General features: G+C 42.0%; 1 protein-coding gene across 1 annotated transcript in view; it reads left to right on the forward strand.

The window, feature by feature from the left end:
* The window catches only part of FBXO5 (F-box protein 5), a 17,887-nt gene extending 8,724 nt beyond the window's left edge, over positions 1-9,163 (forward strand). The window contains exons 3-6 of the mRNA XM_074990358.1: positions 1,320-2,053; positions 2,625-2,715; positions 5,276-5,458; positions 8,029-9,163. Of these exons, the coding sequence (XP_074846459.1) occupies positions 1,338-2,053; positions 2,625-2,715; positions 5,276-5,458; positions 8,029-8,280 (1,242 nt within the window). The 5' untranslated portion in view covers positions 1,320-1,337 and the 3' untranslated portion in view covers positions 8,281-9,163. The remainder of the gene's footprint in view (positions 1-1,319; positions 2,054-2,624; positions 2,716-5,275; positions 5,459-8,028) is intronic.
* The last annotated feature ends 3,293 nt before the right edge of the window (positions 9,164-12,456 follow it).

A 12,456-nucleotide genomic window follows, 5' to 3' on the forward strand; every position in this document is an offset into this window, starting at 1 on the left:
ACTGAATAGGCACATATCAAATGGCCCAAGAGATCCTAGTGCTTCATGTTTGCAGGAAAGAAACAGAAACTATAAAATGGAGCTTCCCAACCATCAGAAGAATTTAAAAGGAGCTCCTGGATATCTCTCCCTGTTCGTAGTGCTGGGTTCATTTGTAAGGGTGGTGGGGAAAGCTCCCCTTTCCCACCCACACTATATAGCAGCCAGTGCGAAGACAGAACTTTCCATCTTACACATCTTAGAGGGTGCGTCTACACTAGCCAGCTACTTCGAAGTAGCTGGCACGACGTTGAAATAGCACACATCGTGTCTACGTGTGCCATGTGCTCTTTCGATGTCAAAATCAACGTTAGGCGGCAGACGTCGAAATCACTATTCCTATCCAAGGATGGGACTAGCGCCCTACTTTGACGTTCAACGTCAAAGTAGTGCATGTGTAGATGATCCGCATCCTGATACATCGAAATAGCGGGGTCCTCCATGGTGGCCATCAGCTGAGGGGTTGAGAGACAGTATGCCCAGCCCTGCAGGGCTCTGTGGTTGCAGTGTGCAGCAGCCCTGAGCCCAGGGCTTGTGGCTGCTGCTGCTGCTGCAGCTGGGGGTCCATGCTGTGTGCACAGGGTCTGCAACTGGTTGTCGGCTCTGCGGACCTCGTGCTGTGCAGGCCAAGTGTTTCTGGGAGGGGCCCTTTAAGGGAGCGGCTTGCTGTTGCCCCAGAAGGGCTAGTCCAGCCTGTGAGCTCATCTACAGGCTTTGCTGGCCCCTTACTTCGACGGGGAGCACTTGTGTGTGTGGATGCTCTGCATTTCCTTCTGGGGTGGCTCCTTTCGATGTTCCCCATCACTACTTCAACGTTGAACGTCGATGGCACCAGCCCCTGAAGATGTGTAGACGATACGCATCGAAGTAGCCTATTTCGATGTTCTTACTTTGAAATAGGCTACTTCGACGTAGTGTGCTAGTGTAGACGTAGCCAGAAGGTATGGAAGACTGCATGTATTCTTTGGAAACTGGAAGTTTATCTAGATTGTCCATAAGTGTGAGATGCATGGTGAAACATTCATATGCATGTTTTTTACCGAATCTCACATGTTTAGCCAGTTATCTTTGTATGTATTATTTTCTTGATTTTGTGTGTTTTTAGCATAAGGATTAGGACTTATGACTGGAATGGACCTACTGGTTCATGGAGAAGAACCATTGGTTGTCACAGGCAATCCGTCACTCACATTACTTATTTGCCATAGAAAATGGATTAACTGCAACTGACTTGCACTGGCTAATTCTCTTTTTGTTAATACTTTGTTGTTTTGTTGCAGAGTACAAACCAGAAAATAATGAAAGCAAACCTTAACAACTGCACGAAAATGAAGTGTGATTTTAATTGTAACCATGTCTGTTCTGGGCTCCCAAAGACTGATGCAATGAAGACAAAACTAGAAGAATCTTCTACCTCAAATTATGGGGAAGGGTCTTGTAAAGACTGTGCTAAAGAATATCAGAAGCTATTGCATAGTGAACTGCAACATGCAACCCCCATAAATATTAATACCAAAGCTGAAAGAAGGCTTGTACATAACAAAGAAAATCAGCAAATATTGTGCAAGTTTGGTGAAGGTGCCTGTGAAATGGAGACATTAGAAAACAGTAAATTTAATGAGGATAGTGGTTACTCCTCTATGTTGAGCAACCACTACAATGATCCAGCAGAACATGAGGACAGTATATTAATCGCAGGAAATATATATGGCACACCAAACCACTGTCTCATGAAGAACCAAAGCCAAGCACAGCTTTCCAAGAAAACATTGCTACCAGTTAGCCATTTGGAAGAAGTAGTTTGCTCAACTTTGAAAAAAAGTGGTAAAAGAAATCTGAAATCATGGGCCATTGTGGACAGAATTGTTTCCCAGGGAAACTTTGGACTGCAGAATCTAATTGGCAGGAAAATGGGATTAGATGGAATCGACATTCTCTATGAACTCTTCCAAAGGGATCTCAGACATCTGTTGGCAAACATCTTAAGACATCTCAATGAGATGGACTTAATAAAGTAAGTTTACTAATCTTCTGGGAGTTTCTTACTGGAAAAAATATTATTGCTAATTGGCGCCAGAAGAGATGCTGCTGCTCTGTGCATATGAGCTTGATGTGTGCATGCTGTTTAATATACTTAGGAAAATATTAGAAAGACATCCTAAAAGTTGCATTGTTCTCAACATAATGCGTTTTCCTGTATAGGAATGATGTACATAATTGATAGAAAATTTATTATACTCCAAGTCTACAAATCACCATGAATATGCATCAGAACTTGCTTTTCTGCCCTTACTATAACTGTTTAATTTGCATGTTAAAATTTAAAAAAAAAATTATCTATTTGATAACCTCATTGGGACAGGCACCCTGTTATATTTTATCTTTGCAGAAGTCTAGCATATTTTGAGTATTATCAAATATAACTAATAGAGGTGTCTGAGTAGCCTGCCTCTTGAAATGGGGAGGGGTGGACTCAGTCTCTTGAGGACACTTAACATTATGTCCAAGATGTGGTCTACTCATTTGAGCAACAAGTTTATTTTTACCTTCATAAGTTGTTAAGGTGTTTTATGATTTCACTGCAGTGTGGCAAAAGTGAGCAAAACATGGAAGAAAATTCTGAAAGAAGACAAATGGGCTTTCCAAGTGTACAGCAGAGCAGTGAAAAGCCTTTCCGTAAGTTCCTGCATTTGTCAACTTTTTAAATCTGAATCGGTGATCTCCAGTTTGTTGTCTGAGGACTGGCTGTGGCTCTTGAGGGTGAAGACCTTAAAGAAATTGATTTATATTGAAAATGTTTTCTCTCATCTGTGACCTGTAATATTTAAACTGAGATATTTAAATATTCCCTGCTGCGACCCATTGTTTTACCTGTAGTCTTAGAGCAGGGTTGGGGAACATTTTTTGTCAGTGCCCTTGCGCCACCCCGCCCCCGCCCCAAAAGAAATTAGTTGAGGGCCACATAAGATGCAAAAAATCCCCAAAATCCAACCCCTCGGTGACCTGACCCCCAAGTGGGAAGGAGGAAAGCCCCCTCAGATTTGGTCCGCAGCTGAGAAGCCAGAGAGGAAATGCTCCCCTCAGGATCCAGACCCCTGGGGGATAGATGAGGCATGGAGGGATTAGAGTTTACCCCAGGGTTGGATTAACTCTTTAGGGATCCTGGTTCTAGTAGATTTTGTGAGGGTCCCCTAGGCTCTGAGATGGGGACAAAAGTGAGTTCAGTATGTAGGAGGCTTCTGCCAGGAAGTAGGCTGAGGATAAAGGTGTGAGGCCTGAGCTGGAGGTAGGCTCAGGAGCAGGCTTGAAGAGAAGAGGGTGCACATGTGGGGAGGGGGTGTGGAGTCTGGTCAGATGATGGAGTTGGGGGAGTGCATGGTCTGAGTGAGAGGGAGGTGCAGGAGTGGGCTAAGGATGTGGGTGCTGGGCAGAAAGAGGCAGAGGATTGGAGTGCCTACTTGACACAGCTGTCAGGAGTGGTGGGGAAGGTATCTTGCTTGGCTCTGTGAGGAGGTTGGAGGCATTCCCTTCAGGCACTGCCCCCTCATCTATTGCTGCCATTGGCTGTGATTTTCAGCCAGTGGGAGCAATAGGGGGATGGTGCCTGCAGGGGTCACTTTCCTGCTGTACACAGAGATGCTTTCTTGTCCCCTGCCATGCAGAGCCTGTGCATTGAAGCTGGTCTGTGACTAGGCTCAATTCGACCTGCATTGCTCAGTGGTCCCGCTGCAGCAGGGAACTGGCATGTGCCAATGCTGGCTCCCCACTGCGGAAGGTGTAGGGAACCCTGAGCAGTGTTCCCTCTAATTTTTTCCATCCATGGACAGAATAAATTTTGTTGTGTACCAAGATGTGTGGATGTGCACCACCAATAGAAACACCTGCTGCCCATTGTAGGGGTTTGTGGGCGCTCTGCTAATCAGCAGGGTGGCACCTGAATTTCTCTTAGGTAGCTGTCCAAGCACTCAGTTTACAGAGAACACTGGTCCTGAGCCTTGCAGGCTGGATCAAGGCAAACTGCAGGCCATAGGTTCTCCACCTCTGCCCTATGGTGAGAACTGTTTTGACCAGGTGCTGTCTGCTGCAGATGTTGCATAGTATAGAGACAGCTTATGGAAGAGACTGTGTCAAGAGACTTATAGGAATTTCTACTCCCTTTGTGCCACCTCAAGTGAAGTAGGGCAGAGAATCTGTCCCACAAGTACAGACTGTGGCCTTTTTTCTTTTTTAACTCTAGCTCACAGGCTAGAAAGGTGGGACACTACTGATTTAAATACATATTCTACATATATTCTGTTAAGGTTGGCATTTTATTCTGATGTGAAATCCTGGAAAATCTGAACCAAAAGTCCACTTGCAGACTCCTCAGTATTCAAAATAGGGCAGTTAATTAATCTCAGTTAACTCAAGTGATTAATACAAAACAAATTAATTTGATAAAATTAATTTGTTTTAATTGCACCGTTAATAATAAAATAATTTAATTATTAGTTTGATTTTTCTGCTTTTTCAAACATTTTAGTTTCCATTACAACACAGAATACAAAGTAAAGAATGCTCACTTTATATTATTATTTTTTAATACAAATACTTGGCACTGTAAAAAAAAAAAAAAAATCAGTATTTTTCAGGTTTTTTCACTTGATACAAACTCTATAATGCAATCTCTTTATTGTGAAAGTGCAGTTTACAAATATAGAATTAGTTTTATGCAACTGCACTCAAAAACAAAACAAAGTAATACTAGAGCCTACAAGTCCACACAATCCTACTTCCTGTTTACCCAATTGCTAAGACAAGTTTATATTTATGGGATATAATGTATTTTCCAGTGCAAATATTTGTAATTAAAAATTAAGTGAGAATTCTACACTTTTTCTTCCACATTGCAATTGAAATGAGTAGATTTGAAACTATTGGTATTCTATCACTGTTTAATAGTGCAAATAATCACAACTGATTTTTTAAAGTCATTAAGATCATTTGACAGCCCTTACTTAAAAGAATGAGGGAAGCTACATACATGACAAACTAAGGTAAAATGATGGCCACTTATTTTTCTAGCAAGGTTTGAAAAAGTTACTATAAATTTGTTAGCCAGAGAAAAGTTTACCAAGCAAACATCCAATACTTAAAGACAAACGCAAAGTTATTTTACATCAAAGGTAAATTTTTCTATGGAAAAATACTTGGAGAAGCCTTCTTTTAAATCTTAATGCATTTTATCTCTTAACAGGATGCTAGTGCACAGCCCTCAGAACATACCATAACCAGGGAATATGTACTGTACCGAGCAGCTTTAGCTTCTGTTCAGACAGCAGCCCTACCAAAAAGCTCATCCAAAAAAGCATCCAGATCCAAACCTTCCATCCAGAGCACTCAGAATGGTTCTTACAGCCGACATGCGGAGTTTTCCGAGGTAATGCTCATATTTTTATTCTGTCTCAACTGCTGGTGTGCTGTCAGGAAAAGCACATGAACAGCTTGTAACTTCATATTTCTAAAATGAACGCCACAAATCTAAACACTTGTAATGCTTTCCAAGTATAACTGTCAATTTTAGATTATGAAACCTATTTTTGCTGAACGTATAAAACTCTGTGGGGAGTTATATAATACAATAGGCTGTTCTTCATTGTATCAAGTTATCAGAAGAATATTTGAGTGTAAATCTTAGCTCAGGCCGCAAGTGAAAAGTAATTTGTGGCTTCCCCCCAGTTGCCTTCTATGACCTCCCTGACCTCAAAGAATGGACTCAGTTTGTAATATAACATGACTATTGCAGAATATCAGCACAACTGTGGGAAGAAATCGTCTTACTTTGAGTTCTATAGAAATAAAAAAATAAAGCTCGTTTTCCTAGTCTTGCTCATGCATACTAGTGTGCCTCAGAATGAGACTCTGAAGCTTCCTGTCACATTCTTATTGTCTTTCCTTGCCCAAGTGTAAGACCTCACCTACTCTACTGCCTTCATTGAAGAAGCTTGTCATAACACAGTTTATATGGTATAGAAGGGATCGTGGCTATGCCTCTACTATGCTGAATCTATGTTTCCATGAACACCACATCATTGACAACCAGATGGTGAAACTGATTAAACAGATCAGTCGGTCTGCCAGTGAGCATAAGTGGTAAAAAGAATTCTAATTGCTCTGTGTTTGCAGCTTATTGTTTGTCTGTCATGAGGCTTATATTAAGAAGTGTTGCACACGTTAAAGCTGAAGTGCAAGTACATATGCTTAATGTCCCTCCACTTATGAGGTTTTATGGAATATTCAGCACAGATTTTTGTGGTTTGAGGTAAATTGTATTTCTTCTTTTGCCTTTATAGTTTTTCCCACTTGGACTACAGGACTCTTGTCCTTGATATGCTGAATCTGTACTTTAGGATCAGTGACTTTTGCTATTCAACAACTTACTAACCTCCAGATCTTTCAGTTTAGTTCATTTGCCTGCTGTCTTTCAAATCAGGGTAGTTTCTGACTTCATTTTAGCTGGGATTGTTGCTTGGCTAATAACAGCTGCAGTTCAGCCTTTTACATGTTTAGAGAAGAGTTTGAGGTTAGCCAAGTATTTTGTAATGGGAATAAGTTACAAATACTGATGTCTACAGCAAAATATTCAGGTTAGGCTGATACGATACTTGATCTGAGAATACATTCAGACACTGATTTCACCAAGACAAACAAGTATAAAGTTCCTGTACAATAAAATCATAACTTCCCATGTTGTTGTCATTTGACTGCTCCATTTCACGTTAGTCTAATTTTGTCCGTGAAATCCATAAGACTAAACCTGAAATATTTGAAGATCAATTAGTGATTTTTGACCACCTCCATTTTTGAGGCCCCTTCCAAGGTGCGTCAAAGTGGGCACTGATTATCACAGGATGGGTGCTCACCACTTCTGAAAATTAGTCCTACTTACAATGTTTTAAGCTGAATGTAATTGGATGTTGTCTCTTATGAAAACAAATGTACCTAAGTGATCCAGCCATTATTTGTATTTATGCATGTTGTTGTTGTTGTTGTTATTATTATTATTGTTGTTATTATTATTATTATGCAAAGAGTCTCTTAGTCCAACATTCTGGTTACCCTTGACAAATGTTTTTAAAGTATCTCAGATCTGTTTCTTTAAAGTCATATGTACCCAGTAGCTCATTAACAATATACTTAAGTTGAGTAAGCTCTCAGACTTGCACACCACTTTCCACCAATATTCACTCTAATTTTTTATCTCCATGTGCAGAATGAATTTTGTGATGTGCATCAATATGGAGATGTATGACACATCATCTCCATATTGGTGAACATATCGAAATAATTCTGCCCATGGATAATCTGGCATGGGTGGAGCAGAGAGGGTGGGAGGGGAGAGATGAGGACAGTGGCTGTGGCGGGGCTTGGGGTGAGGGGGCTCAGGGCCAGGGCAGAGGATTGAGGTGCAGTGGTGAAGGCTGGAGATGTGGGATCCGGGATGGGGCTGTGAATGTGGATGTGTGATTTTAGGTACAGGCTCACCTGAAAGGGAGGGAGAGAGAGAGAGACACCCACCCACCCACCCCCTTTCTCTCTCATCTCAGCAGCCCTGGGTAAGGCGAGCAACAACATGTCTCTGCCACCAGTGGTAGATCTGGTGAGGCTGGGTTTGAGTGGGGGAGGGGCACCTCCCAGCTACAACAAGTCTGTGCTGCTGGGGATGGTGAGTGCAAAGCTTTGAGAAGGTGCCTTTCCCACGGCTGTGGCAGCTCTGCATGGTAGCCCTGAGCCCCTGCAAGAGGCTTATTAGGCAGCTGGGCAGCCTAGAGGGAACTTTGCACTCCAGCTTTTTCACTGAGCCCTAGGGAGAAGGAAGGAACGTGGGTCTTGCTACATGCTCTCAAGACTAACAAACTTGGGTTCTTACAGAACAAGGGGAAGATTTGGTGTTTGTGTTTTGACTTAATCCAGAGATTATTTTAATAACAATTTTAATTTTCCCAATAGGCTGCCAAGACCTTGAAAAACACTGAGAGCCTTAAGGTTTGCAGTCGCTGCAGCTCACCTGCAAAATATGACTCCTATCTACAGAGGGCGACGTGCAGCCGTGAAAGTTGCAGCTTTGACTTTTGCACCAAGTGCCTGTGCTGTTACCACAATTCCAGAGACTGTGCAAGTGACAAGCCTGTGAAATCAAGCTCTAAGCTGGGACTTCTTCCTGGTACCAAAAAAAGCAAACAGAATTTGCGGAGATTGTGATCTGTTGTGCTGGGAACAGCTGTTATATCACAGAGGTTAATTCAAAGCTGGAAGTTGACCAGAAGGAAAATGAATGTGAAAGTTAACAGCAAATATTCTGTTTTTAAAATAAGAAAATAAGTTGAATATATCCTAGATCCATTTTTTTTTAAAGTTCTGGACAATTTTTTATAAACTCTTGAAAATTTTTAAAAAGTTGTCCATTCCTAAACAGGTTTATTGATTTATAAATTTAAAAGAGAATTTTGAATATGAATTCTATAGTTTATTTTTAAAAATGTTCTTAACTATTAACTTAAAAAGAGAGCAAGGTTAACTGTCATTTTTGGCATGTAGTCCCATGTGTCTGGAACTGGCATTTTTTAATGGGTGGGGGATGGTCAGGAAAAAAAGTAAGGATTGAATTTTGTTTTAATTAAGTAACGTTTGATATTGTTGCTCAAAACAAGTCTTTCACGTGATTTTATAGTAAAAATTTGAATTGGCATCTGTATATTAATGAGGGCCTTTTGTTTATGAAAAGTTTCAGGTCTCTTGTTTTTCAGGTACATAGGTTTTTTCCTCATCCATCTAAAATTGGAACTTGAATTTGGTTTAATTTTCAAAACGCTAGCAGATCTGATGATTTTTCTGAAACTAATCTTGGATTCGACTGGTGTTTTTTTTCCATCCCCCTTGCTCGGAAGATTGAGGAGCTACAAATTGACCTAGGACTCTTGCCATACTGATGACATTCCAAAAAGGGGGAAAAAAAGGTAAAGTAGCTAAAGAAATGATTTGTCACTTTTCTCTAAATTGTATGTTAAAGTTTAGGTCTTTTGTATATATTGTAAATAGTACTTTAAATATTTGTCTGTATCCTTTTTGTACTGGAAATGTCAAAATAAATTAAAAAGTTTTCAGTAGAATTAATGCTGATGTTCTTGTTTCTGCTGCATCATGATATCATATGTAACATAAGTTCAAGTCTAACATTTGTGGGGATTTCTGAACCCTGAAAGATACTGGGAGGTGAATGCTCATGACTTCAAGAAGCCCTTCTCAGTGGAAGATCTACTGTTGACTGAACAGTTTATGGTCCTAATTTTCCAGATCACAGATAACTTGTCACTGCTTTTCTGTGGTGTTTAAAGGCAGAATCTGAAACAGAAGAGCAGACAAATTGTGCTGCCAAATGTAAATACCCAATTTTTGGCAACCACAGCAGATGCTTACAGCAGTGGTGGGCATTGGCCACAAACACTAGTGCTCCACTTTTAGTATGTAGACCCCTTGGCTGTTCCATGTGCCTCTTGTGCATTGGGACAGCAAATCCCCATATTTCCTCCTTCCTCTTCCTCCTTGCTCACAAACAGGGAAGAACTAGTAGAAGAAATAGAAGTGGGAGGGAACCTGGGCTTCAGCGACCATGAGATTGTAGATTTCAGGATCCGGACAAAAGTAAGAAAGGTGAGCAGTAACATACAGACCCTTGATTTCAGAAGAGCAGACTTTGACTCCATGAGAGACCGGATGAGCAGGATCCCTTGGGAAATGAAGGTGAATGGGGAAAAGAGTTCAGGAGAACTGTCAGTATTTTAAAGAAGTTTTACTGAAGGCACAGGAACAACCAATCCCGCTGCGTAGTAAGAAATGCAAACATGGTAGGCAACCAGCTTGGCTTAACAGGGAAATCCTTAGCTTAAATTCGAAAAGAATGCATGCAAGAAATGGAAACGTGGACAATTGACTAAGGAGGAGTATAAACATATGGCTGGAGAATGCTGGGCAGTAATCAGGAAAGCGAAAGCACAATTGGAACTGCAGCTGGCAAGGGATGTGAAGAGTAACAAGAAGGGTTTCTACAGGCATGTGAACAATGAACAGGTTATCAGAGAAGGTGTGGGGCCATTACTGGATGAGGGAGGTAACCTAGTGACAGATGATGCAGGAAAAGCTGAAGTACTCAATGCTTTTTTGCCTCAGTCTTCACGGACAAAGTCAACTTCCCCATGATGGTCCTAGACAATGCAGTATGGGAAGGTGGAGGGCAGCCATCTGTGGGGAAGGCACAAGTTCTGAGCTATCTAGAAAAACTAGATGTGCACAAGTCCATGGGTCTGGATTTGATGCACCCCAGGGTACTGAGGGAATTGGCAGAGGTCATTGCTGAGCCTTTGGCCATTATCCTTGAAGACTTGGAGATCAGGGGAGGTACCAGATGACTGGAAGAAGGCAAACGTAGTGCCCATCTTTAAAAAAGGAAAGAAGGACAATCCAGGGAACTATAGACCCGTCAGCCTTACCTCAATCCCTGGGAAAATAATGGAGGAATCCTCAAGGAATCTATTTTGGAGGACTTGGAAGAGAGAAAAGTGATCAAAAGTAGCCAACATGGATTCACCGGGGCAAGTCCTGCCTGACTAATCTGATTAGCTTCTATGACGAGGTAACAAGCTCTGTGGATATGGGGAAGTCAGTGGATGTGATATACCTTGAATTCAGCAAGGCTTTTGATACGGTCTCCCACAACATTCTTGTCCATAAGTTAAGGAAATATGGATTGGATCCTTGGATTATAAGATGGATAGAAAGCTGGCTTGATGGTCGGGCCCAACGGGTAGTGGTCAATGGCTCAATATCTGGATGGCGGTCTGTTTCAAGCAGAGTGCCGCAAGGCTCGGTTCTGGGGCCTGTGTTATTCACCATCTTTATTAATGACCTGGATGAGGGACTGGATTGCACCCTCAGCAAGTTTGCAGATGACACAAAATTAGGGGGAGGTAGATTCGTTGGAGGGTAGAGAGAGAATCCAGAGGGACCTGGATAAATTGGAGGAATGGGCCAAAAGAAATCTGATGCGGTTCAATAAGGAAATGTGTAGAGTCCTGCACCTGGGGCGGAAGAATCCCAAGCATTGTTACAGGCTGGGGACCAACTGGCTCAGCAGCAGTACGATGGAAAGGGACCTAGGGGTTATGGTGGATGAAAGGCTGGATATGAGTAAACAGTGTGCCCTCGTAGCCAAGAAGGTTAACGGTATTCTAGGGTGCATTAGGAGGAGCAGTTTGAGCAGATCTAGAGAAGTAATTATTCCTCTTTATTCGGCACTGGTGAGGCCACATCTGGAATATTGTGTCCAGTTTTGGGCCCCCCGGTATAAAAAGCATGTGGATTTGCTGGAGCAAGTTCGGCAGAGGACAACAAAAATGATTAAAGGTCTGGAGCACAAGACCTATGAGGATAGACTGAGGGATTTAGGCTTGTTTAGTTTACAGAAGTGAAGACTTAGTGGTGATTTAATAGCAGCCTTCAGCTTCCTGAAGGGGAGCTGTAAAGAGGAGGGTGAGAAACTGTTCTCAATGGTGTCAGATGGCAGAACAATGGAGTAATGGTCTGAAGTTGAAGAGGGAGAGATGTAGGTTGGATATGAGGAAAAACTACTTCACCAGGCAGGTGATGACACATTGGAATGCGTTGCCTAGAGAGATGGTGGATTCTCCATCCCTTGAGGTTTTTAAGTCCTGGCTGGACAAGGTCCTGGCTGGGATGACTTAGATGGGGTTGATCCTGCTTGAAGCACGTGGCTGGACTAGGTGACCTCCTGAGGTCCCTTCCAGCCCTGTGATTCTGACATTTTCAGTGTGTGAATTGCCTGATTTGTGCTTGCTGTATAAAGCCTCTACTCGCTCCAGTACAATGCAGATGTAAGTCCTACAACTTTCTGTAAACTTTGTTTTGTAAAAGCTGCTGAAGTATTGCACCTAAGTAAGCTAAATATGTTAAGTATCGTAAGTTAGTAAGAAATTCTTTATAGATACCCCACATCTGTAAGAAATCCTGGCTGTTCCTTTGTAAAAGAAATTGCTTTCTCTGAAGTGAGCTTTACTTTGTGTGAATGAGGAAAGTGTGAATGTGGGTGTGAGTGCAATAGAATCAGTTCCCCAAGTCAGCCTGTCTGTATGGCCACCTGCCAACAGTAACTTGATGGTCAGAGAATAAAAGTTGAGCCTTGCAAATGACCCACCCAAGAAAGAGAAAGAGGTCCCATCTGCTGTTAGCAGATGACTTGTGGTAATACAAGGTCCTGGGGCAGTGGGACAGGACAAGTGCTATGGACTGAAACGCAAAAATGGTGCAAAGCTATAGGGATTTTGTCTTGCCATCACGACTACAGGAGTTAGTCTTGGCTGGCTG

This window comes from Carettochelys insculpta, chromosome 3 (assembly GCF_033958435.1).
Source record: "Carettochelys insculpta isolate YL-2023 chromosome 3, ASM3395843v1, whole genome shotgun sequence".
Taxonomy (NCBI): domain Eukaryota; kingdom Metazoa; phylum Chordata; order Testudines; family Carettochelyidae; genus Carettochelys; species Carettochelys insculpta.